General features: G+C 42.7%; 2 protein-coding genes across 2 annotated transcripts; one reads left to right on the forward strand and one right to left on the reverse strand.

Moving 5' to 3' along the window:
* Positions 1-455: 455 nt before the first annotated feature.
* On the reverse strand, positions 456-13,145 carry stx6 (syntaxin 6). The gene is made up of 8 exons (XM_088078249.1): positions 12,932-13,145; positions 8,332-8,501; positions 8,157-8,251; positions 7,312-7,371; positions 6,237-6,365; positions 6,032-6,138; positions 3,512-3,606; positions 456-2,611 (listed from the first exon to the last, which is right to left on the reverse strand). Exons 1-8 carry the CDS (start codon positions 12,964-12,966, stop codon positions 2,535-2,537), a joined length of 768 nt encoding a protein of 255 aa, XP_087934375.1. The 5' UTR covers positions 12,967-13,145; the 3' UTR covers positions 456-2,534.
* Positions 13,146-16,427: 3,282 nt separating this feature from the next.
* Positions 16,428-23,550, forward strand: LOC121939834 (ELAV-like protein 1). Its single transcript, XM_088078250.1, has 8 exons — positions 16,428-16,587; positions 17,415-17,474; positions 17,789-17,860; positions 18,010-18,178; positions 21,491-21,594; positions 22,078-22,231; positions 22,313-22,538; positions 22,618-23,550. Exons 2-8 carry the CDS (start codon positions 17,439-17,441, stop codon positions 22,931-22,933), a joined length of 1,077 nt encoding a protein of 358 aa, XP_087934376.1. The 5' UTR covers positions 16,428-16,587; positions 17,415-17,438; the 3' UTR covers positions 22,934-23,550.
* Positions 23,551-27,690: the final 4,140 nt, after the last annotated feature.

Genomic DNA, 27,690 nt, shown 5'->3' on the forward strand with positions numbered 1-27,690 from the left:
ACACAACAACACACCACCACCACCAACAATAACAATAACACAACACACCAACAAAAACACACAACACAACACACCACCACCACCGACACATAACAACAACACACCACCAACAACACACAACACACCACCAACAACACAACACACCACCACCACCAACACACCACCACCACCACCAACACAACACATCACACCAACAACACAACACACCACCACCACCAACAACACAACACACCACCATCAACAACACAACACACCAACAACACACAACACAACACCACCAACAACAACAACACACCACCACCACCAACAACAACACACAACAACACAACACACCACCACCACAAACAACACAACACACCACACCAACAACAACACAACACACCAACACCAACACACAACAACAACAACAACAAACCACCACCAACAACAACAACATCAACAATAAATGACAATGATTTGTTTTCATTGAGTTCTGAACACTGTGGTTTTATTTTGTTAAAAGAGTGACAGAAAATAGGTTTCGCCGCCACATGTACATAAATCTGATAGTGTAGGACGATGTGATTGGCTGCTTCATGGATCTCAAACAGGAAGTTACATCATTTGCCAATCTTCAGAACTTCACTTCCTGCAGCTGTTTCACATTAAAAGCCTCCAAAGGGAAAAGCTTTCATTAAGAAGCAGCAGCAGCAGGAAGTCCACTGATCTATAAACTGTAGAATGCGCTGATCAATACATTTCAGACTTCAAAATAAAATAAAGTGGTGAAATACCCATTCAGGGAAACCAAAAAAAAAAAAACAGTCAGAAAACAAAAACAAACTGCTAACAAACATAGAAAGTTTTAGTGTTATTACATCATTTTACAGAAACCATCGACACACTCCAGCCAGATTTAAGCCTGAGTCAAACCTGAGTTAAACCAGGATTAAACTAGAGTTAAATTAAGGTTCAGGCCTGAGTCAAACCAGAGTTAAACCAGGATTAAACCCGAGTCAAACTGGAGTTAAACCAGGATTAAACCACAGTTAAGATGGAGTTAAACCAGGAATAAATGGAAATATGAATAAAGCATTAAAGAGACTTTAAGTCCAGGTAAAGCAAAAATAATTATGTTTTCTAAATTTTCCACAACAGAAAAATGTTATGAACTGCCGAGAGAGTCAAATTCGATTATTAAAATCTGAAACGTTTATAAAATTTGAGCATCATGAAAAATGAGTAATATTTTCTACTCTGAAACGCAATATGGCGGTGACGCCAGCAGCAACAATACAAAGCCACCGATCCACTGTGACAAAGTGACAAAACAGCAATTCAACCGAGTTGTTAAAAGAAGATTTACAGATTTCCAACAAGCTTTGTGTCGCTGCTGGTTCGAAGCGTTTTTCAGTCTCTGTTCTGGCGGCAGATCAGCATTCAGCGGAACAGTTGGTCCATCGCCGGAGGTCACTGAAGTACTAAAACCCGGTAAATTAATGGTAAGTTTTATAAGTGGAGTAGTGTTTTTATTGCGTGGGGGTGTGCTTATGATAAATAAGGCTTGAGTGGGTCATTGAGTTGATTTCCAAACCCCCGAAAATCCTAAAACAGAACTGGTAAAAAAATAAAATAAAAACGTATAAGGGCCGAACTCCTCAGTTCAGGTTTTTTTAAGTATTTTTAATGCGCTCAGAAAAACAAACCTGGGACTTTATTAGCCAGATGTTGGTTTAAAATAGGTACACTGATGAATCTTAAAATGGAAATATACTAGAGGTAAACTGGTTTTAAACTGGAGTCAAACTGGTTTTAAGTAGAGTTTAACTTAAATAAAGCTGCAATTCATATGAAGTTAATAATTAAGAAACAAGTACTGTTGTCATTGTAACCTGCCAGCTCCAAATAATTTCTACACAACCACAGAAACTAAACTTAGTTAGAGTGAAACTGGAGTTCAGTTGGAATTATAGAAGTTAAACTGGAGTTAAACAAGAGTTAAACTGGAGTTAAACAAATTAAACTGGAGTTAAACCATTGTTAAACAAGAGTTAAACTGGAGTTAAACAAGAGTTAAACTGGAGTTAAACAAGAGTTCAACTGGACTTAAACTGGAGTGGAAATGTTGTTTTCAGCCCTTTAAATAAAACAAACACAAACATGAAACATTAAAACACATCAATCATGTTTCCACCTGGTTTGACCTTTGACCTCTACAATGATTTTAACAGTCAAACACTCAAAGAACCAAAGTGCCTTTTCAGTCCGCCTCCGCAGGGGTACAGTCCAGTCCCGTCCAGTCCAGTACAGTCCAATAGAGTCCATTACAATCCTGCAAAGTCTTAGACAAACAGTGTGACCCAGTTTAGTCTGTAATATCTAAGTCCAGTATAGTCTATCAGGGTCAAGAAGAGTCCAGTATAGTCGAGTAGGTTCCAGAAGAGTCCAGTATAGTCTAGTAGGGTCCAGAAGAGTACAGAGGTCCATTAGAATAAAGTAGAATTGCGTAGAGACAGATTTAGGACGAGTTCTGTGTCGAAGGGAGGAGGCATCAATCAGAGGATGAAGAAGAGCAGGATGACGACAAACAGGATTGCGAGCAGCACGCCGATAGCACACCACTGACGGCGATCTGCAGAAATACAGACTGTTAATAAAACCAACCCTAATGACGGTCTGTAACTAACATACCAACTGACTGAATAACTGAATGACTGACTAACTAACCAACTCACTGACTGACTGACTGACTAAACTAACTAACTAGCTAACTCACTGACTGACTAAACTAACTGACCAACTGACTGTATGACTGACTCACTAACTGACTGACTGACTAACTAACTCACTGACTGACTAAATAACTAACTCACTGACTGAATAACTAAATAACTAACTCACTGACTAACTCACCGACTGACTGAAGAACTAACTAACTAACTAACTGACTGACTGACTAAATAACCAACTCACTGACTAACTTGCTGACTGACTCACTAACTAACTCACTGACTGACTAACTAACTAACTTGCTGACTGACTAACTAACTCACTGACTGACTAACTAGCTCACTGACTGACTAACTAACTCACTGACTGACTGACTAACTAACTCACTGACTGACTGACTAACTGACTGAAAAACTAACTAACTAACTAAAACTATCGACTAGGTTGAGGACTCAAGAATTACTTTGGTCCATCATGACTTGACTTTTGTTATATGTATTTTGCATTTTTTTGTTGTTAATGTTTGAGTGGATGTGAGCAGATGACTGCACGATTTTCCTTCAGGATGAATATTCGGTCAATCAAACTTTCCATTGATCTATACAAACTAACTTTACTAACTGAATTAACTCTAAGGAATTGATGATGATCTTCAGAAACAAACAACAATAACAACTATCAACTACCTGTTGCTATAAAAAAAAAAACCTCAAATCTGACCGTTTATTATCTTTTTATTTCTAACAAGCACTGCTGCAGCAGAAATGTTCTGGATAACATCGCGTGTTGCTGGGTAGTTTACCGCTGGTCATGTGAGACACTTTGGCCAGTTTTTTCATGACATTGTCCAGTCTGGACTGAGTGTTGTCCACCTCATGAGTAAAGTCATCCAACATCCTGCAGGGAAAAAAACAGAGACTCAACAAATCTGGACCGACCAGAGACCACATGCCAAGCAGAGTCGAAGCACAGTCTAACCAGAGTCCAACTACAGTCCAACAAGAGTCCAACTACAGTCCTTCAAGAGTCTAACAACAGTCCAACCAGAGTCTAACATGAGTCCAACCAGTGTCTAACATGAGTCCAACCAGAGTCTAACAACAGTCCAACCAGAGTCCAACCAGTGTCTAACATGAGTCCAACCAGAGTCTAACAACAGTCCAACCAGAGTCTAACAAGAGTCCAACTGCAATCCAACCAGAGTCCAACTACAGTCCAACCGCAATCCAACCTGAGTCCAATAACAGTCCAACCAGAGTCCAACTACAGTCTAACCAGAGTCCAACCGCAATCCAACCAGAGTCTAACATGAGTCCAACCAGAGTCTAACAACAGTCCAACCAGAGTCCAACTACAGTCCAACCAGAGTCCAACCTCCTTGAACCTCCCTGTCTCCTTAATAAGTTTTCATTCACACACGTAAGTCACATTGAAGTCCTCAATGTACTTCTTCAGCTTAACACCAGGAAGTCTAAAATTGAGGATGACCTTGATCCATCTCTCATGCGTCTTAGTGCTTATTTAATTTCATCCCTGCTCACCAACATATTCAATCTAACATTCACTGCTGGTGAAATACCATCAGTATGGAAGAGAACACATGTAGCACCTTTACTGAAAGGAGGTGACCCAAAGGACCCAAATAACTACTGTCCGATTTCAAAGCTGAGCTGCTTAGCCAAGGTTATTGAATCACTGGTGAATAACCAGTAACAAGTCTTCCAAGAATCTAATAACATTCTTCAACCTCATCAATCGGAATTCAGACCAGGATACAGTACAAAAACAGCTACATCTCTTGTTATAAATTACATCTTTAAAGGCCTGGACAATTGTCAGCATTGTTCTGCTTTCTTTATCGACCTTTGCTAAATATTCAACACTGTGGACCATTGTATTTTATTGCACTGGCATCTATTGGTTTAGATGACCTATCTATCAGCTGGTTCTCCAATTATCTATCAGGGAGAAAGCAGGCCGCTGTGGCTGATGGTGTAAGATCTAGCTTTCTTGTAATTGGTAGGGGGGTTCATCAAGGGTCCATCTTAGGTCCAGTTCTATTTACAGTCTATATTAACAATATTTTTCTCCCATCTCCACTGTAATGTCCACTATTACACTGATGACACAACACTGTACAGTTCTGGATCAACTCCTGCAGTGGCCTCCGCTAACCTTCAGACTGCTGTGATGCTCTTCAGCTGTATGTTATCAGTCACAAACTTGTCTTAAATCATAACAACACAAAAACGGATTCTGTTCTCTGGGTCCTGTGGGTCTGACAGTTGTCCAGATATTCACTCTCTCCATGGCAAAGACATTGAAATTTAGTTAGTTCACATAAATCCCTTGGCTTATGGCTTGACTCCAAACGTTCCTTTCAGACCCATGTGGAACAGATCTCATTTTTCTCTCCCCAACAGAAAGTTCATAGTTCAATCACTGATAATGTCTGTCTTTGACTGTAGTGATATTATATATATGCATGCTTGATGCTGTGTATCATAGTGCTTTGTGTTTTATAACTGGCGATGGGTATCATACTCATCACTGCTCATTATACGAAAAAGTGGGTTGGCCCTCTCTCTCAGCTTGTAGGGAACTGCACTGCCCTGCAAGCAACCGCTGTATTTTTCCTCACTTTTAAATTTTAGCAATATAAATTATACAACAAGTTCACAGACTCACATCAGACTCTGTTCCACGCATGAACTCAGAGTTAGAAAAGACTGCTTTCTGTTTTTATGCCCCTAATAAATGGAACATGCTCAAGGATTCACTTAAGCTGCACAAACTCATCCCTGTATAAAAACATTCAGAGCTCTGCTAGAAGAGACATTTTGCATACATTGTTTTTGTTTTAGTTAGTATTTTATATGTTTGTATGCATGTGTGTGTATAAATATGTTTGTGTGTATGTAAATTTCTAAGCATGTTTATATATGACTAAGTTTGTAATGATTTTGTAAGGATTTTATCTTGTTAACAGGGCATCCTTGCAATTGAAAGCTTGCTCTCAAGGGCCCTCCTTGTCTATATAAAGAAATATTTGACCACAGTCCAAAAACAGTCCAACCAGAGTCAAAAACAGTCCAACTAGAGTCCAACCACAGTCCAATCAGAGAGCGCCTCTCCCTCAGAAGCAACATCCAGGTTTAACCCTATCCACCTCCTGTTGTTGTCCCTCACCTTCTGTGTCCCCCCTCCTTCTTGACAATGCTAACAGACACTGACTAAAGGAAGCTGTCCGGTAAGTCCAAGATGTAACCCATTTTTTAGAATTAAATTTGAAATTTCGAGAACTAGGCATAAAAGTTCTTACACGGCCTGTTCATCCAGCTCCATGCCGATCCTCTCCGACATGTTCTTCAGGACTCCGATTGTTCCCGAAACGAGCTCCAGCTGTTCATCCTGCTGCTCCGCTATCAGCTGATACAAACACACAAAAATATGAAGAGCTTCATTTGAATTCAACAAAGGCATTTTTAAATTGCAGTATCCAATATCATTCCCGCAGCTCCGTGTACCTGCTGCTGTGCCTGCTGCTCCTCGATAAACTGCGAGTTGGCGTTCTGCAACTGGCGGTCCAGTCGGCTGTATTTATCAAGACCAGGCTGCCAGATCGGACCCTGAGCACTACGTTCACCGAGCAGAGCCTGCATATCACAACAACACCAACATGCAACGAAAGACATTTTACATCTGCAGCAACTCTATGTCCATTCAGGAACCTTCACTGCGTCCTCCAGGATCCTGCCCTACCTTTACTGTGTCCTCCAGGATCCTGCCCTACCTTTACTGTGTCCTCCGGGATCCTGCCCTACCTTTACTGTGTCCTCCGGGATCCTGCCCTACCTTTACTGTGTCCTCCGGGAACCTGCCCTACCTTTACTGTGTCCTCCGGGAACCTGTCCTACCTTTACTGTGTCCTCCAGGATCCTACCCTACCTTTACCGTGTCCACTCAGGATCCTGTCCTACCTTTACTGTGTCCTCCGGGATCTTGCCCTACCTTTACTGTGTCCTCCGGGATCCTGCCCTACCTTTACTGTGTCCTCCGGGAACCTGCCCTACTTTTACTGTGTCCTCCGGGAACCTGCCCTACCTTTACTGTGTCCTCCGGGATTCTGCCCTACCTTTACTGTGTCCACTCAGGATCCTGTCCTACCTTTACTGTGTCCTCCAAGATCCTGCCCTACCTTTACTGTGTCCTCCAGGATCCTGCCCTACCTTTACTGTGTCCTCCAGGAACCCGCCCTACCTTTACTGTGTCCTCTGGGAACAGTGAAGTTTCCTCCATACCCCCACACTGTCATCTTAGTGTGTTTTTTAGGATTTTGAAGGGTTTCCAGTCCACTTCAGGAATGGGGTGGATTCTTGGTGGGTACCAGAGAGTTTAAGGATCACTGAACAAGGTCTGAGTTAAATCCTCTCTGGGGGTCTTTTCAGAGAACTCTCTCAGCACGGCTGTGCATTGATTATAAAACCCATCAGCAGAACAGTTCAGTGGTCCAGCAGGTCATCAGGGACTCACCTGGACCAAGGCCTCACCTGGATTAGGGACTCACCTAAACCTGTGTGCAGCGTGGTGTACTTGAGTTACCTGTTTGTTCTTTCTGTCCACTGAGGCAGCCGTTGTACTCAACATCTGGTCTTTCATTTCCTTCAAGAGAAACAAAGTCAGTCAGCAGCCAATCAATCAATTCTTCTGAGACACCTCAGCCTATCAGAGCACTCCGAATCTAATCAGCCAATAGCAGCTCGGCCGTCTGCAGTGAACTGCAGAGCGCTGTGAGGCTCCGGTTTTTGAATGTTGTCATTATGAAGTCAGTTGTACAGATTTCTGATATTTCAGCATTTTTTAAGAACCTCCCTAAAATGTTAAGAGTGTTTTTTTATTCTTGATGTGTTTCAGGTTTCACACACATTTGTTTATTCATGACGCCGAACGCCGATTTCATGTTTCTGAAGCTGGAATGTATAAATGCGACATTGCTGGAATATATTCGGCCCTGCTGATATATACGTATGGATAAACCGCTCAGTTACTGATATCTGATTATTGTTTGTTTTACTGTATGTTTACTGTATCTTTTAATATATGTTTACTCTATGTTTAATGTATGTTTTAATGAATTTACATACGCATAAACCGTTCAGTTACTGATTCTGTTTACTCTTTGTTTTACTGTGTTTAATGTATGTTTTAATATGTTTACTATACGTTTAATATTTGCGTAATGCATGCTTTAATATATGTTTAATGTATGTCCTAATATTTGTTTACTGTATATTTAATGTATGCTTAATGTATGTTTTGATATATATTTACTGCATGTTTAATGTATGTTTGAATGATTATATGTGCACATAAACTGTTATTGTTTGTTTTATTGTTTCTTTACAGTATGTTGTTTGGTGTACTGCAGCGTGTTGACCCGTGGTTACCTTGACGGCGTGCCTGGTGGCTGTAATGAAGGCCTTCCTCTTCGTCAGCTCGGCAGCGTCCAGATTAAACTTCTTGGGGTTGGACTCCACGATGCGTTCACTGCCCGTTAAGAAACACTTTTGTATTTAAGGGGTCAAAGGTCACTAAAATCACTTGTCACTGATTGAAGGATATTGATGGTCTCGTCCAAGTCCTCCAGGTCCCACTCGATGGACCGCAGACTGTTCCGCAGCTCATTGGTCGTCCAGTCCATTTCCTCCTTGGAGGCTCCGCCCCCCTCCTGCAGCAGCTCGCTCCATCGGCGAAAAAGACTCTGTGCAGCGTTCACTGCCTTTTGCACCTCTCTGTAACAAACACAACTCATCTGTGCTGCGTTCACTGTCTTCTGGTTAGGATTGTTTATTTTTAAAGAAAGTCAGGAATTTTTCTCTTTTCAGAAGTCAGGCGCTCCGTCAGTGGAAGTTATCTGCTTAGGTACGCTTGAACACACTCAGACACTATTGGGTACACTCGGGTACGCTTGAACAGACTCGGGTACGCTTGAACAGACTCGGGTACGCTTGAACAGACTCGGGTACGCTTGAGTACGCTTGAACAGACTCGGATACACTCGCGTACTCTCGGGTACGCTTGAACAGACTTGGGTACACTTGGGTACGCTTGAACAGACTCAGGTACACTCGGGTACGCTTGAACAGACTCGGGTATGCTTGTACAGACTCAGGTTCGCTCAGGTACGCTTGAACAGACTCAGGTACACTCGGATACACTCAGGTATGCTTGAACAGACTTGGGTACACTCGGGTACGCTTGAACAGACTTGGGTACGCTCAGGTACGCTTGAACAGACTCGGGTATGCTCAGGTACGCTTGAACAGACTCGGGTATGCTCAGGTACGCTTGAACAGACTCGGGTATGCTCAGGTACGCTTGAACAGACTCAGGTATGCTCAGGTACGCTTGTACAGACTTGGGTACACTCAGGTACGCTTGAACAGACTCGGGTACGCTCGGGTACGCTAGAACAGACTCGGGTATGCTCAGGTACGCTTGAACAGACCCGGGTACGCTCGGGTACGCTTGAACAGACTTGGGTATGCTCGGGTACGCTCGGGTACGCTTGAACAGACTTGGGTACACTCAGGTACGCATGAACATTCTCGGGTACGCTCGGGTACGCTCGGTACGCTCAGGTACGCTTGAACAGATTCAAGTACACTCGGGTACGCTTGAACAGACTCGGGTACACTCGGGTACGCTTGAACAGACTCGGGTACGCTCAGATACGCTTGAACAGACTTGGGTACACTCGGGTATGCTTGAACAGACTCGGGTACGCTCGGGTACGCTTGAACAGACTCGGGTACGCTCGGGTACGCTTGAACAGACTCGGGTACACTTGAATAGGGCTGCAGCTATCGAATATTTTAATAATCGAGTATTCTACTGAAAATTCCATCGATTAATCGAGTAATCGGATAAAACATATTTTTGTTTAGTTAAAGAGCAATTATAAATATACATGAGACAATAAGACATTTCACCTAACAATGAACCATTGGATTCCTTTTTTAACTACCCAGTTAGCTTTATTATGTTATTATTTTCCACCCTCATCACTCTACAGCGCTGTGTTTGTACAGATTAAATAAAGCCTGTATGAAAGGCACGTTAGCCACGCATCGACAGTAGTCATAATTAATAGAAACCTAGCCCTCCGCAGGGCTAACGTTATGTTAGCAAGGTACAGTAACGTTAATCTCATTAATTAGCGCTATGTTAACTTCATTTTGCCTCGTCTCGGGTGACGGTCCTCCGCTCTCGGAGTAAACAGGGTGGCCTCGGTGGAGATGCTGCAGCATTGAAGACGTACTGTTGTGGTATGCAAGCGCTGTCTTACAGTGAATATACGCAGCAGTGTTCGCCTTGGTGTCCAGCTTGAAATGCTCCCACACTTTTGACATTTTCTGCCTTTCTCTTTGCTTTCGTCGCCTTCTTCGTCGTTACGTCTTCATCCATGGTTAAAACCAAACATATCCACCGCCTCTTTTTTATTCCTTTAAGTGCATGACGTCCGCGCGTTGTGCCGCATGAAAAGTAGTCCGGGCGAAATACCATGCTTTGAGCTGGAAAAATTAAACGATTCCTCGAGGCAAAGAAAATTCCTCGATCATTTTTTGTAATCGAGTTACTCGAATTATTCGAGGAATCGTTTCAGCCCTACACTTGAACAGACTTGGGTACACTTGGGTACGCTTGAACAGACTCGGGTACGCTCGGTACGCTCAGGTACGCTTGAACAGACTCGAGTACACTCAGGTACACTTGAACAGACTCGGGTACACTCGGGTACGCTTGAACAGACTCGGGTACACTCGGGTACGCTTGAACAGATTCGGGTACACTCGCGTACTCTTGGGTACGCTTGAACAGACTTGGGTACACTCGGGTACGCTTGAACAGACTCGGGTACACTCAGGCATGCTTGAACAGACTTGGGTACACTCGGGTACGCTGAACAGATTCGGGTATGCTTGAACGGACTCGGGTACACTTGAAAACACTCGGGTACGCTCAGGTACCCTCGGGTACGCTTGAACAGACTCGGGTACGCTTGGGTATGCTAGAACAGACTCGGGTATGCTTGGATACGCTTGAACAGACTTGAGTACACTCGGGTACGCTTGAACAGACTCGGGTACACTCAGGTATGCTTGAACAGACTTGGGTACACTCGGGTACGCTGAACAGATTCGGGTATGCTTGAACGGACTCGGGTACACTCAGTTACGCTTGAACAGACTCGGGTACACTCGGGTACACTTGAACAGACTCGGGTACGCTTGAACAGACTCGGGTACACTTGAAAACACTCGGATACGCTCAGGTACCCTCGGGTACACTTGAACAGACTCGGGTACGCTTGAACAGACTCGGGTACACTTGAAAACACTCGGATACGCTCAGGTACCCTCGGGTACACTTGAACAGACTCGGGTACGCTTGAACAGACTCGGGTACACTTGAAAACACTCAGGTACCCTCGGGTACGCTCAGGTAAGCTTGAACAGACTCGGGTACACTCAGGTACGCTCGGGTATGCTTGAACAGACTCGGGTACACTTGAAAACACTCGGGTACGCTCAGGTACCCTCGGGTACGCTTGAACAGACTCGGGTACGCTTGGGTATGCTAGAACAGACTCGGGTACACTCAGATCAGACTCGGTACACTCGGGTACATTTGAACAGACTCGGGTACACTTGAACAGACTTCAGATAACACGAACAGGGGTACACTCAGGTACTCAGGTACGCTTTGAACAGCTTGGTACAGGGTACTGGCACGCTTGAACAGACTCGGATACGCTCGGGTATGCTTGAACAGACTCGGGTACACTCAGGTACGCTCGAGTACGCTTGAACAGACTCGGGTACGCTCAGGTACGCTCGGGTACGCTTGAACAGACTCGGATACACTTGGGTATGCTTGAACAGACTCGGGTACACTCAGGTACGCTCGAGTACGCTTGAGCAGACTCGGGTACGCTCGGGTACGCTTGAACAGACTCGGGTACGCTTGGGTATGCTTGAACAGACTCGGGTACGCTCGGGTACACTTGGGTACGCCTCAACACACTTGGGAATGCTCGGTTATACTTGAACACAATGGGACACACTTGGATACACTCGGTTGCACTTAACCACACTCAGACACACTAAACATTCAACACTCAGTTTACCTTATTAATCCCTAAGCAATTATTGATATCTGATGGTTAGCTTTAGCTCTGTCATTGATCTCTGATAAGTTATTGATCTCTGAGGGTTAGCTTTAGCTCTGTCATTGATCTCTGGTCAGTTATTGATCTCTGAGGGTTAGCTTTAGCTCTGTCATTGATATCTGATCAATTATTGATCTCCGAAGGTTAGCTTTAGCATCGCTATTGACCTCTGATCAATTACTGATCTCTGAGGGTTAGCTTTGGCACTGTTGTTGATCTCAAATCAGTTAGTGATCTCTGAGGGTTAGCTTTCGCTCTGTCATTGATGTCTGATCAGTTATTGATCTCTCAAGGTTAGCTTTAGCTCTATTATTGACCTTTGAGCAGTTATTGATCTTTGAGGTCTAGCTTTAGATCTGTTATTGATTTCTGAGCAGTTATTTATCTGTGACGGTTAACTTTAGCTCTTTTATTAATCCCTAAGCAGTTATTGATATCTGAGGGTTAGCTTTAGCTCTGTTATTGATCTCTGAGCAGTTATAGATTGCTGAGGGTTAGCTTTAGCTCTGTTATTGACCTCTGATCAGTTATTGATCTCTGAAGATTAGCTTTAGCATCGCCATTGACCTCTGATCAACTATTGATCTCTGACGGTTAGCTTTAGCTCTGTTATTGATCTCTGATCAGTTATTGATCTCTGATTGTTAGCTTTAGTTGTGTTAGGTTCAGCTCTGTGTCTGTTTGTCCTGAGGCAGAGAATCTCCCCTAAAGTTAAAATAAATCCTCTGCAGCTTCGGTCTACATCACATCTATGGATTGATTCGTTTATTGATCACTTAATCTGAGCTCAGAGCAGCATGCTAACAGGCTAGCCGACAGCTGAAGTTAGCACAGGTAAAACGTGGGCTCAGGTGTCTTCCCGTCAGGTCAGACAATTTACCTTGAGCTCGTACCAATTATCAATTATCGATTATCGATAAGCTCCCCGCGGCTAAGACTAGCCGTTAGCTCGGTGTTAGCATTAGCCGTGTTAGCTCGGTGTGAACTGACCCTTTGACGACGAAGAACGGGTCTTCCATGGACATGCCTCCGGTTCAGTCCCCGCGGAGCTCCATCACAAACTAACCGAACCTCGATCACTTTTCACTGGATTCAGCTCCGCGCAGAGTCCATCAGAACCACCGCTAGCTACTAACTACTGCTAACTGCTAACACACCGACTGCAGCTGACTGCGCTTTGTTTACATGCAGCTTCCGCAGCGGAAGTTCACCTGTGACGACACACACACACACACACACACACACACACACACAGTGATCAGTGTGTATCAGACCTCACTGAAGGTAAAAGATAATGTGCTGACAGAAAGATATTATTATTACTATGATAATAATAATTATTATTATTAGTAGTAGTATTGTTCATTAATATTACGATTGTATTATTAATATTATATTATTCATTATTGTCACTGTTTATTATTACTATTATTATTATTATTATTACGATTGTATTATTAATATTATATTATTCATTATTGTCACTGTTTATTATTACTATTATTATTATTATTATTATCAGGAAATGCAGATTGATTCAGCGGCTGACTTTAACGGTTTCAGGTTGTTGTTCCCAAATGGTGGAACAAACTTCCAAACTCTGTGCATTCTGCTGAGTCCCTTTCTACTTTTAAGAGACAATTGAAAACTCATTTGTTCCGAGAACACCTCGGCACTTAACCTGACTCTTCTCCGCTTTGCCCTTTGGGGTAGATTAAGTCAGAAGGTCCAAAACCCAGCACCTAATGATTATCTAGCACTGACAAAGTTGTGTGATGTTGTATGTTGACTGTCATCGTAAGTAGTGATACTGAGATTGCTGAATCTCAGATGCTGAGATCGCTACTGGTTATTACTTTGGTTTCAAAAAAAAAAAAAAAAGGGGATGCGGCACTTCTTCTGCCACTAGACGACAATACCTGTGACCAATCACACCTGAAGCACTTTTTGCACTTACTAAGGGTTTTTTTCCTTAAGTCTAAATTCTTGCTTGTGTTGTACGTCGCTTTGGATAAAAGCGTCTGCTAAATGAAATTGTAGAATTGTAGATAATTTTATTTAGACTCTTATTGATCAGTTGGTCAGTCAGTCAATTTTATTTATAAAACCCATTATCACAAAACACAGTTTGCCTCAGAGGGTTTCACAGCATACGACATCCCTCTGCCCTTAGACCCTCACATCGTTTAAGGAACCCCCCCTCCCCTAAAAAACACCTGTAACGGGGGAAAGAAATGGTAGAAACCTCAGGAAGAGCGGCACTTCTTCTGCCACTAGACGGCAATACCTGTGACCAATCATACCTGAAGCACTTTTTGCACTTACTAAGGGTTTTTTCCTTAAGTCTAAATTCTTGCTTGTGTTGTACGTCGCTTTGGATAAAAGCGTCTGCTAAATGAAATTGTAGAATTGTAGAATTGTAGGTTGAGTTGCTCTTTATTCACTCTCTTATTCACTCTTTTACCAATGTTAGATTTTAATAGCTCTGGCTGTTTCAACAGATGCTATCAATTTATCTGAATTATTTTATTGTTTATCAACATTGCTTTTGATTTTCAGAAATATTTTATAGTTTTATCAGAAATCGTTTTTGTTTAATTAGAAACATGGCTTAACAAATCTACCACAAACTCAGACGCTTGCAGACATGGGTACAACTAATATCCTATCGTCATGTGAAGTTTTGTGTTAACATTTCAGTTTCTAGATGGATTTCGCAGGAATTTGAAGTTTCAACTGTAAATATGGAGGTGTGTTAGGGCTCCCTCCGCTGTCAGTCTGCGGGTTTCCATTAACCCTCAAACTGCGAAAATTAAAATTGCAATACAAAATATAGCTCATATGATGTTGATTAAACCCAAAGAAGAAGAAGAAGAAGTATACAACAAAGTCACATGACATTCTCCAAAACAGGACTCTGTACATGTGGACGGAGGAAGAGACCCCGAGATCTCATTCAGTCTGATACCTGACAAACAAATTACAGAGATATGCGATTGATTTTATTGAGCTGTTGCAACAGAAATAAAGCTGCCAATTTTTTGGACATCCATTGCCATGGTTACTGGGATGTTATCACCAGAGAAGATGTCGCGTAACATTGCGAGAGAAGATGTGTAATAGGCTATTACTCAATGGAAACGCAGTCATCTCGCAATTGTGTTTTATTCAAATTTTGAAAATATCACCTAATTTTTGTGCGACTCTGTGATGGAAACCCAGATAGTGAGTCCTTGTCATCACATCATGTCTTTAATTACAACTTCAGCACAGTGAGATTGTTTTTCTGGGTAAGAGTTAACTCCCCACCTGGTCGAATGATTTTAAAAACCTTCGTGTCTGGCTGAATGTTCCTCAGACTGTGGACAGAACATCCTGATGTTCTGAATAGAATAGATTAGAATATCTTTATTGTCATTGTACATGTACAACGAAATTGGATGCAATCACATCAAGTGCAAAACAGTAAAGTGCAAACATCAGTAAACATGAGTAAATAAATAAAAGACAGAAATGGCTCTGAAACTAACTTTAAAAGTATATTTGAAAAAGGGGAAAGATTTCTAAGAAAGGAAAACATATATAGATAGATAGATACACTTTATTGATCTCAAAACTGAGAAATTGGAGTGTAGCAGTGCCATACAGTAAGAACAAAGAGAATAAAGAGCAAACAATATTAATAGAATATAAAAGGAATACGCTTAAAAAAACTAAAAACTAAGAGACTATACATATATACAAGTGTAAAGTGCGGAGTGACTGCAGTTGCAGAGGTACAGTAAGCAAAATTTGACCGGAATATAAGACAACCGACAGTATCTGAATAAATAACATAAATGACATGGAGCTCAGAGCAGAGTTTAAGGAGCAGACAGAGGTGAGTTATTGTACAGGTGGATGGCTCGTGGCAGGAAAGATTTCCTGTATCTGTCCTTTTGACAGCGAAGCTGAATCAGTCTGTTGGAGAAGGTGCTCCGCTGTCGGTCCAGTGTGCGGTGGAGGGGGTGCTCAGCACTGTTCGTGATGGCGAGCAGTTTTTTAAGTGTCCTCCTCTCCACCACCGTCTCCACGGTCTCCAGCCTGAAACCCACCACAGAGCCAGCTTTCCTAATGATTTTATTACGTCTGTTGGTGTCACTGGCTCTGATGCTGCTACCCCAACAAACAGCAGCGAAGAAGACGGCACTGGAGACAACAGACTGGTAGAAGATCTCCAACATCTTGCTGCACACGTTGAAAAAACATATATCATACCAAGCATACAAGACATTCCTTAGACTGTGGACAGAACCACCAACAGTTTTTTAGTTATTATTAATGATTATTCATTTTGATTCCGGTTATTTTCTTTATTTACGATTATGATTTTAATTTTTATGTATAAACTGTAAGTGGAAACTTTTAGGTAAATCCATCAGGTGGCGGTAATGCGACTATGGACGCCAACCGCCGTTAAACCCAACAGAAGAAGAAGAAGAAGATATCGCGATATTTGACTCCGCGTGAGTTGGTGTCCTTTGTGTGAAGAGCAGCTAACAGCTAACAGCAGCACAGAATCGGCCGTTAGTTAGCTTAGCATCAACACAACCTCCGCCGATCGATAAACACACCGTTCAGTTCTCACCTGTCGGCCACAGCTAAAGGTAAGAAGCAACACGCGTGTCAGCGGCGTTAGCTCCCGCTGTTAGCCGCCTTTAGCCGCCCAGGCAGTGACCGCGCGGCCCAGCCTAGCATGTGGCTAACGTTAGCTTCATACAAACACGAACCGCTGAACATCCGGTTTGTTTGTTTGTTTGTTTGTTTGTTTGTTTGTTTGTTTTTACCTGAGACTGAACTCAGTGCCCGAGTGTGTTCACCTGGCAGCCCCCCCTCTCGCACACACACACACACAGACACACACACACACACACACACACACACAGACACACACACACACACACACACACACACACAGCTGTAGTTAATTGTAGTTAACTGTAGTCAACTGTAGTTAATTGTAGTTAACTGTAGTCAACTGTAGTTAATTGTAGTTAACTTTATTTAACTGTAGTTAATTGTAGTTAATTTTAGTTAATTGTAGTTAACTGTATTTAACTGTAGTTAATTGTAGTTAACTGTAGTTAATTGTAGTTAATTGTAGTTAACTGTAGTTAATTGTAGTTAACTGTATTTAACTGTAGTTAATTGTAGTTAAATGTAGTTAATTGTAGTTAACTGTATTTAACGGTAGTTAATTGTAGTTAACTGTAGTTAATTGTAGTTAACTGTATTTAACTGTAGTTAATTGTAGTTAACTGTATTTAGCTGTCTATGTAGTGCTCTTTATCCGTGAGAGGGGACGGTTTCGAACACAGCTCGGGGCTGTCATAGAGCTGGTATTTAATGAAGGTCATGTGATCGCTCTGACCGTCCAGCTGTCCTTCATCTGATCATCTGACAGAAATTTTGTCTTTCTCACCTGTTCTCTCAGACGCAGTGAACCACCTGAGTCTCCATGGCATTAAGACGAGGACACATCAGGTACCTGAAGGTGAGTCAGTCATCAACTTCCTAATCAGATCTACAGCTCAGAAGACCCCCCCCTTACCTGTGGGACCCTGTCTATACCTGAACACACTCCTCCTGTACCTGTACAAACCCACCTGTAATAACTTACCTGTACAAACCCACCTGTACAAACCCCCATGTACCTGTAGGTGGGTCTGTTCAGGTACCAAGGTACCACCTGCCTCCTGTAAGAGTGACCTGGATAGTCTGTAGTGTGTAACACCGGTGTCTGTTTGTTTGTTTGTTTGTTTGTGTGTGTGTGTGTGTGTGTGTGTGTGTGTGTGTGTTGTTGTTCAGGTGTGTGAGGTTCAGGCGTCCCAGAGTGATGTCAGAGACGGTCAGCACGCCTCTAAAGGCGCCGCTGGAAAGGTGAGTGCTGCCCTGTGATTGGCCAGATCAGTTTGTGTTATGTCATGTTGCTATGCACACACATGTTTGACACTGTGGTCAGGTGGAGGTCACAGGTGTTTGTGGGAGCTGATGTCATAAAGGTGTGTGTGTGTGTGTGTGTGTCTCAGGAGCTGTATGATAACGGATACAGCGAGCAGATGATGGAGGACGAAGATGCCAGAACAAACCTGATCGTCAACTACCTGCCGCAGAGCATGAGTCAGGACGAGCTGCGCAGCCTGTTCAGCAGCGTTGGAGACGTCGAGTCCGCCAAACTCATCCGGGACAAAGTGGCAGGTAACTCCGCCCACTGTAGTACTGCTGACTGTGATTGGTTCAAGTATCTCCGCCCACTGTAGTACTGCTGACTCTGATTGGTTCAAGTAGCCCCGCCCACTGTAGTACTGCTGCCTCTGATTGGCTCTTATACTTAAACACTTGAACTTAATGCTTTGAAAGACAACCACTTAAAATATATGCTCAATAGTACTACAGAGAACCAAACCTCAGTACTACTGCAGTACTACAGAGGACCAGACGTCAGTATTACAGGAGTACTACAGAGCGCCAGGTCTCAGTACTACTGGAGTAGTGCAGAGCACCAGGTCTCAGTACTACTTGAGTACCACAGAGCACTAGCTCTCAGTATTACTGGAGTACTACAGAGCACCAGGTCTTCGTACTACTGGAGTACTACAGAGCACCAGCTCTTATTTTCTACTGGAAGTACTACAGAGTACCTGCTTTCCGTTCTTCTGGAAGTACTACAGAGCACCAGCTGTCAGTACTACTAGAGTACTACAGAGCATCAGCTGTCAGTACTACTGCAGTACTACAGAGCATCAGCTGTCAGTACTACTGCATTACTACAGAGCACCAGCTCCCAGTAATACTGCAGTACTACAGAGCACCAGCTCTCAGTACTGCAGAGCACTAGCTCTCAGCACTACCGCAGTACTACAGAGCATCAGCTGTCAGTACTACTGCAGTACTACAGAGCATCAGCTGTCAGTACTACTGCAGTACTACAGAGCATCGGGTGTCAGTACCACTGCAGTACTACAGGGCATCAGCTGTCAGTACTACTGGAGTAGTACAAAGCACCAACTCTCTGTGCTACTTAAGTAGTATGGAGCACCAGCTGTCAGTACTACAGGAGTACTACAGAGCACCAGCTTTCAGTACTACTGGAGTATACAAAGCACCAGGCCTCAGTACAACTGGAGTACTATAGAGCAACAGATCTCAGTACTACTGCAGTACTATCTAACAAACATTAGTACTGTAGTTCTACACTGTCTGCATAGTTTGATGTTTGTTGTTACGACTTGTTCTGTCAAAGACATCAGTACTACAGAGGAGCAGTATTTACACATCAGTACTACAGAGGAGCAGTATTTACACATCAGTACTACAGAGGAGCAGTATTTACACATCAATACTACAGTATTTACACATCAGTACTACAGAGGAGCAGTATTTACATATCAGTACTACAGAGGAGCAGTGTTTACACATCAGTACTACAGAGGAGCAGTATTTACACATCAATACTACAGTTTTTGCACATCAGTACTACAGAGGAGCAGTATTTACACATCAGCACTATAGAGGAGCAGTATTTACACATCAATACTACAGTATTTACACATCAGTACTACAGAGGAGCAGTATTTACACATCAGTACTACAGAGGAGCAGTATTTACACATCAGTACTACAGAGGAGCAGTATTTACACATCAATACTACAGTATTTACACATCAGTACTACAGAGGAGCAGTATTTACACATCAATACTACAGTATTTACACATCAGTACTACAGAGGAGCAGTATTTACACATCAGTACTACAGAGGAGCAGTGTTTACACATCAGTACTACAGAGGAGCAGTATTTACACATCAATACTACAGTTTTTGCACATCAGTACTACAGAGGAGCAGTATTTACACATCAGCACTATAGAGGAGCAGTATTTACACATCAATACTACAGTATTTACACATCAGTACTACAGAGGAGCAGTATTTACACATCAGTACTACAGAGGAGCAGTATTTACACATCAGTACTACAGAGGAGCAGTATTTACACATCAATACTACAGTATTTACACATCAGTACTACAGAGGAGCAGTATTTACACATCAGTACTACAGAGTAGCAGTATTTACACATCAGTACCACAGAGGAGCAGTATTTATATGTATCAGTACTACAGAGGAGCAGTATTTATACTGTAGTACTGCAGAGGAGCAGTATTTATACTGTAGTACTGCAGAGGAACCGCATTTATGAGTAGCACTACTGAAGACTCGGATTCTGATTCATTGTACTGCAGTACTTATTCTACAATTGAACTTGGTGAACAGGAGTTGAGTACCTTGTAGTACTTTGTTGTAGTGGTAGCTGCAGGAGTACTTGTTGCAGCAGTAGTTGTAGTTTTATTGTGAGTAGTTGTAGTACTGTCTGCAGTATTTGCTGTGTACTGTTTTGTTTCAGATGTTTGTTTTCGGATGTTTTTATTGACACTCGGCTGATTTTGTGTTTTTGTTTTGTTTTTAATTGGATCTCATGATGTTTTTGTTTTTTTAAAGAACGGTTCTGTGACGGATGGATTTTTAAATCGGACCTGTATCTGAGTATTTTCTGTCTTGCACTGCTGTGATGTTTTTTGTTTTTCACACCAGGTGTAATGTCCTCAGTCAGAGTGTGTATCAGGTATCTGATCGATGACATCGGGGCCGGGCGATATGGATCAGTAATCGATGATGACGATAACGTGTTCACAGTAAACAAAATCAGAAATCATCAATGTCGACCACAGAGCGAAATCCTCGTAAATTCAGAACCGTCTCCGACATATCGCCCAACCCGAGATCAGCTGTTTGTTTTTATTTTTCGACTTATTTTTTAAAATGTTAAAACGCTGTTTTCACATGTTTAAATTTAATTTTCAGGTTTGAAAATGTCTGTAAATGTTGAATATTTCATGTTTTGTATGAAGTGTTTCTTCTGAACGAGGTGAGAAAACTGTCAGCTTAGTCAGCTTAGTCTTGAAAATACGACTCACTGGGGGGGTGAGGGGCCGGGTGCGGAGAGCCGACGCCCCGATCGTAAATGAAATTTAAAACAGACCGCGTGTTTCTGGTTTAAATGTTTAACGTTGAAATATAAACTGTATGTAAAAATGGACGACACGACGGCTCCCCGAAGAGCTCAAAGTGAGGTAATTCAATGCGGATCGGCCCCTGGGGGCTGGCTGCAGTCCAGGTCCTCAGGCTGCCCCCCATGTTAGTGAACGGACACGGGCCGAACTAAAAAACACAAACACGCCAAATCATTAGTTCCCAGAGAGGGTTTCTGTCCCTGAAGGGCGTTTTTATCGCCCCGATGTGTGTTGACAGCGCTCTGAGCGGTCTGCGTGAAACAGTTTTCTGGTCTCGTTCAGAAGACGTTTGTGTCTCTGTGGAGACGTTGGACAGAGTTGATGAATTGTCTTCTGATTGTGTGTATTTTTTTTTAATCTCCAGAGTGTGTGACGGAGGCTGTAACTCAGACAGTTTTCTTCTGTTATTTAGTTGTTTTCCTTTGTGTTTCTCTAGGCCACAGTTTAGGTTACGGCTTTGTTAACTTTGTTAACCCTAGTGATGCAGAGAGGGCTATCAGTACCCTCAATGGCCTGAGGCTACAGTCTAAAACTATCAAGGTAACGTGCCACAGGTGCTCTTTGATTTTCCTCTCACCTGATAGATGTGTTATGTTCCCTGGACAGTAGAGGGCGCTCTCTTCATGAAGGTATTTTAAACACTGCTGTCATGTTTGTTTTTGTTTTTTTAACTCGACACATGTTGACACTGAAGCTGTGAGTTTCTTCAGCTCAGTGTGACACTGTGCCAAACTTTTCTTTTCATGCATTTGTGCTTTTATTTTGACAAAAGTGCTTAATGATCGGAGGCTTTTTGGATGCTTTTATTTTGTCTTTTTGTTTATATTTTTTGGGACAAATCTGGATAAATGTTTTTTGTTTTTGTTTGTTTTTTTAATATTGAATATTCAAACATATTTAAGATATTTCTGGATGTTCTTTAAAGATGGATGTAACTGTTTAATTTGGTTCAGTGTTGTTTTGATTGACATTGTTTGTGGCGGCGAGACACGCACTGAGACGCTTCCTGTCTCCTCCTCGCAGGTGTCGTTTGCGCGGCCGAGTTCAGACATGATCAAAGATGCAAACTTGTACATCAGCGGGCTGTCGAGGACTCTGAGTCAGCAGGACCTGGAGGACATGTTCAGCCGGTTTGGGCACATCATCAACTCCAGAGTGCTGGTGGACCAGGCCTCCGGTAACGCCCGCTCATCGGTCACATGATCGGTCGTGCGATCAAACCCGATTCTCCTCACCTGTAATCTGATCGGCTATCTAGGTCTGTCACGGGGCGTGGCCTTCATCCGGTTCGATAAGAGGTCCGAGGCCGAGGACGCCGTGAAACACCTGAACGGGCACGCACCTCCGGGCAGCTCTGAGCCAATCACGGTCAAGTTTGCCGCCAACCCCAATCAGGCCAGGAACTCTCAGATGATGTCGCAGATGTACCACGGCCAGTCACGACGCTTTGGAGGACCCGTCCATCACCAGGCCCAGAGGTTCAGGTACGCTCACTCGCTGACGCCAGCTGACAACAGAGAAAAATCAGATTTCTGATCAAAGCCTTCGCGTCCTTTGTTCCAGGTTTTCGCCGATGAGCGTGGATCACATGGGCGGAGGGGGTGGAGTCACAAACTCCTCGGCCGGTTGGTGCATCTTCATCTACAATCTGGGTCAGGACGCCGACGAGGCCATCTTGTGGCAGATGTTCGGGCCATTTGGCGCCGTTGTCAACGTGAAGGTGATCCGAGATTTCAACACCAACAAGTGCAAAGGCTTCGGCTTCGTGACCATGACCAACTACGAGGAGGCAGCCATGGCGATCCACAGCCTGAACGGGTACCGGCTGGGAGACAAAGTTCTCCAGGTGTCCTTCAAGACCAGCAAGGGACACAAGTAGAGCGAGGACGAATTAGACGAGGAGACGAAAAAGTTTTTGTTCTTTGAGCAGTTCAGTGTCGATGTGAAACACTTTTTCTCCCAGCATGCCCCGTTTCTTTCAGGCCGTATGCCATCACCTGTTGCCGTAAAAAGTGCGACCGTCTGAATTTTGTACAAAATTGATCCAAGATGGCGGACAGAGAGAGAAGGTAAAAAATGTCACCGTGATGTTGGCGCTCAGTTTGTTTTTCACTGTTGGAGTAAGAATCAGCTGTTTTTGTTGTTTTTAATGTCCGTCCTGAGTTTGTCCTCTGGCCTGCAGACAGAACAGTAACAGCTGGTAACCATCAAAACATGTTTGATATGTGCTAATTAATAATAATTAATTTGTCTATTAGACTGAAATGATTCAAAAACACAATGTTGTTGATATCGAAGAATCTTGTTTTTGTTTGAATATTTCGTCAGAGGTGTGACGGACTTAGAAATAGTTTGCAGGTAAAAGTCAGGCAGCGCACTGAAACTGAGCTGTTGTCACGTGTAGTGATCCTCTTTGCTGTTTTTATTTGTATTCGAGTTTTTATTTGCAGCTTCTTTGTGATGTTGGACTTCAATAATAAATCTGCTTATGTGGAACATTTCTGGGATGTGTTTTTCTTCAGAGACTTTATAAAATATCTTTTTTTCCTCTGATGTTGGACACGAGATGTTCGTCAAAGACCAAACCCGGAGATCATACAAAGGTCAGTTGATCACAGAGCAGATACTCAGCCCGTTTTTTATCGCAGCCCAAACCTGTAAAAAGTGATTTTCATTTGTTCTTTGTCCATAACTGCTTATCTTGGTAGTGGTCATTGGGGGCTATTATTGGGCCACAGCCAGGGTCACCTGCGCAGGTCATCAGACTATCACAGCTTATCTTTAGATTTTCAAATGTGCGATGAGTCTAAAACACGTAATATGAATCCAGCTGCGGGCTGTTTGTCAAAATGATGTGACTGATGCAGAGGCCAAAGTCTTCACTTTGACCCCAAGAAGTCAGCTGACCGGACAATGTTAGTGTGGGTGTTTCCAAGTTCTGGACCCTGTTAAATCCCCGTAATAAATAATGAATTCGTATTTGAAATATTTTAACTAAAGTTCTTCTGTGAGGGAGTTAAAGTAATTTCTTAAAGGGGGGAAAGGGAGAGTGCTTTTAAGACTCATAAAAAAAGAAAAGGAAAGGAGAGGCCCCGGGGGTCCAGGAGATTCGTATCTCTAATAATTACTTTAAAATTGGCCATTATCAATGGAAATTGATTCATTGTCAATACTTTTTCTTAGGCCCGTTTGGGTCTGTTGGGTTAGGATGAGAGAAATTTGGACAGTCTGATGCATTCTCCATCCATCAAATCCCGTGTCTGGGACCTCTCAGTGACTCCCCAAAATAAACACATTTTCCAAAAAGAGCTTCATTGCAGAAAGTTATGAAAAACAGATTTATTTATTAATTTTATTTTATTATTTTATATTTATTTTATTTGTTTGTTTATCTATTAATTGGTTTATTCGTGATTGATATTTTTAGGGTTATAAATTGATTCGTTTATCTATTAATTTCTTATTTTATATAATTTAATATTTAATTTAGGGTTTAACATTATTAATAGGGATAGGGGGATGGTTAGGGTTAGGAAATTGGTCGGTAAAGACATATGAGGGGTATGAGTCTTAAAATAAGAATTCCGGTTAGGGTTAGGCGTTATGAAATTAATAATCTAGGGTTAAAGGGATGGTTAGGGTTAGGGTTAGGTTTAGGTTTAGGGTTAGGGTTAGGGTTAGGGTTTAGGGTTAGGGGAAATTGAACAATCCGGGAAAACAAATTTCCACGTAAAGCACGGGCCATCCTGGGATCGGCGTCTGGTGCCCCTCACTGCTCATTCAGACCCCAAGGATATTTTGTTCCAAGTGTACTGATCCAATGTTTTTCGTGTTTTTTATGTAAGGAGTCTGTCCATAAAGGACTTAGGGTTCTGTAGTCCCATGACCCTTAATGACTCGAGTTTGTGTGTGATAAAGTGTTTCACCAGAAATGTATCTGTTCTTTTCTGGTGCCTGATGTTGTATCTATGCTGTATTAGTCTCATTTTCATAGAGTTCTTGGTTTCTCCGACATATTTCATATTACACTTGGAACAATAGATCAAATAAACACAATTGGTTGTTTCTGGCCCTATGGGAGGCCCAAATTTTATGACCATTTTGGATTGTGAGTTGGTCGCAAACTGAATGTGTCTATATTCCAAACACAGTCTTTGTACCCCGTTCGTGGTCGGTTTTAGTTTGCTATGTACTAAAAGATCCTGTAAGTTGTGGTTCCTGCGGTACGCAGAGATGGTTTTATGTTTTTGGAGCGTTGTGGTGTTGGATAAAAACCCGACATAATTTTTCCTCAAGATGTGGGTCAAGCCCAGGCTCTGTTTGGAATAGGTCGTGATGAGGGGGATGATGTCTTGTTTTCCGTTCTCCGTTGCATGTTTGGGGTTCAAAAAGGATTTCCATGCGTTCCGTAAAAAGGAACGGGAATATCCTCTGTTTTTTAAGGCCCGGAATAGGGTTGACGTGGCTTCCTCAAAATCTTGTTTTTGGCTGCAAATTTTATGAAAACGGAGTAATTGAGACCGGATTAGACCTTTATATGTATGTCGTGGGTGAAAACTATTTTTCCAGAGCAGGGCATGTGTGTCAGTGTCTTTAAAGTAAACTTTGGAGTCCAATTGTCCTGTTTCTGCAAATCGTTGTCCTTTGAAAGTTACAACGTCCAAAAATTTGAGCGAATTGTCATCCACCACATATTTCACCTTGACTGATGGATGGTGGTTGTTCAGTAATGTGATAAAGTGATTAAATTCTGTTCTGGAGTGAGTCCAAACGCCCCAAATATCGTCTAGAAATCTGTAGTAGTGAAGCGGTTTTAGTGGAGATTGGGTAGTGCAGACTCTTCCCAATGTGCCATGAAGATGTTTGCGTACGAGGGTGTGAATTTTTTACCCATTGCCGTACTACAAGTTTGCAAGTAATACTGGTCATCAAATTCGAAGTCATTTCGAGTGTCATGGTTCCTGCATTCTCCCTCCTCCCCCTGCTGCCAGTATTTTTCCATTCACCTTCCTCTGCTCTGCTCTACCTGCAAGCCACGCCCACATTGCTAGGGCTCACCGCCCGAAGAACGAACTCACTATCTGTAAGCTGAACTCTATTTGTGTTGGTATTAATAAAAGTTATTACCGACCGCCAGAGCGTTTTCGTGTACTGCATCTGGGTCCTAAACACACCCGTTACATCGAGTCAAACTAATCTCTAATAATTTAATTAGGTGACTGTCCGGTCGTTTTGGATCAGGAAATTTATCAAACCATTTCTGGACTGCTTCAAGGCCTGATTTGGTTTCAATGTTGGTGTACAAACTATCAGTGTCTACAGTGAATAAAATAGATGCGGTTGGTAATTGGAGTTTTTAAAAATTTTTCCAGAAAATCATATGTGTCCCTAATGTAACTTGCGTGTTTGTTTGAAATTGGATTTAGGTGGTGCTAGATAAATTCGGCAATTTGGTATGTTTCACTACTGCACAATGGGGCGTCCTGGAGGTATCTCAAAGGGTTTGCTCCATTGTGCAGGATCTTTATGGATTTTTGGTAATAGATAAAACCCTCTGGCCCGTGGATTGGTGTGACCTAGAAGGTATTGTTTCTGTTTTTTATTTGTAAAAACCTTCTGCACACATTCCATCAACAATCTTCGTGACCATCGGAGTGGTTTCATAAAATATGGGGTTGTCGAGTTTTTTATAGTGTTTGGTGTTTTTTAGTTGTCTTTGGGCCTCCCATATGTACTGCTCTCTGTCCAAAATGACAACAGCGCTGCCCTTGTCCGCTGGCTTAATAACAATGTGGTTGTTGTTTTTTAACTGTTTTAATGCAAAGCTTTCTTCTGTGGATAAATTGTTTGTGTCTCTGATTGTCCAATTGAAATTTTTGGTGGCATACGTGTCGGCTCCAATTAGGATCTGATATGCGACGGTAATGACCCAATTTTTGGCGTCCAATTTGAATTAGGTGTGAATGGCGGGGGTTCTTTCTTCCTTTTCCTTTCAAAGTATGTTGCCAATTTGATCCTGCAGTGGTATGCTTGGATGTCCACCATCATCTGTGCCTTTTGGCTTTTATGTATTTTGACCGTGGGTATAAAGGATAAGCAATAATAGAAACAGATACATGTCATATTACAATAATGGTCGGTAATTGCTCTCTATGATGATGTTGAGAGAGATGATAACAGTCTCATGCATATGTGAAAGGGAGTTGTCCAAAGGCAAGATCACAGCATCGGCGCAACCAGGACCAGACCACGATCAGGGCGAGCGGGGGGCACAGAATCAGTACAGCCACAGCACGAGCACAACCAAAGGCAGGGTCGCAGCATCAGCACAGCTATCACCACGGTCAGGCACAGTCAAGGTTACGGCCAGGATCCAGGGAAACTAGGAAACAAGGGAGCAGGAACGCTCCCGAGAGGCAACAGGATTGGCGTAGTGCAGTTCAACAGACCCAGGCTCTGTAATCGCGAGCCCCAGGTAGTAAGAGTACCACAGGGCTATCACAGAGCTAAGCTAAGCTTGCACATGGCAATGCAGTTAACAGACATGCATGATTTCTGATGGCGGCATTGAGAGAAGGAAAGGAGCTCAGCGTATCAGGGGAAGTCCCCCGGCAGGTTAAACCTATGTCAGCCTAA

The sequence above is a fragment of the Plectropomus leopardus genome, chromosome 5, assembly GCF_026936395.1.
Source record: "Plectropomus leopardus strain MGB_pleo_1.0 chromosome 5, ASM2693639v1, whole genome shotgun sequence".
Lineage (NCBI taxonomy): Eukaryota > Metazoa > Chordata > Actinopteri > Perciformes > Serranidae > Plectropomus > Plectropomus leopardus.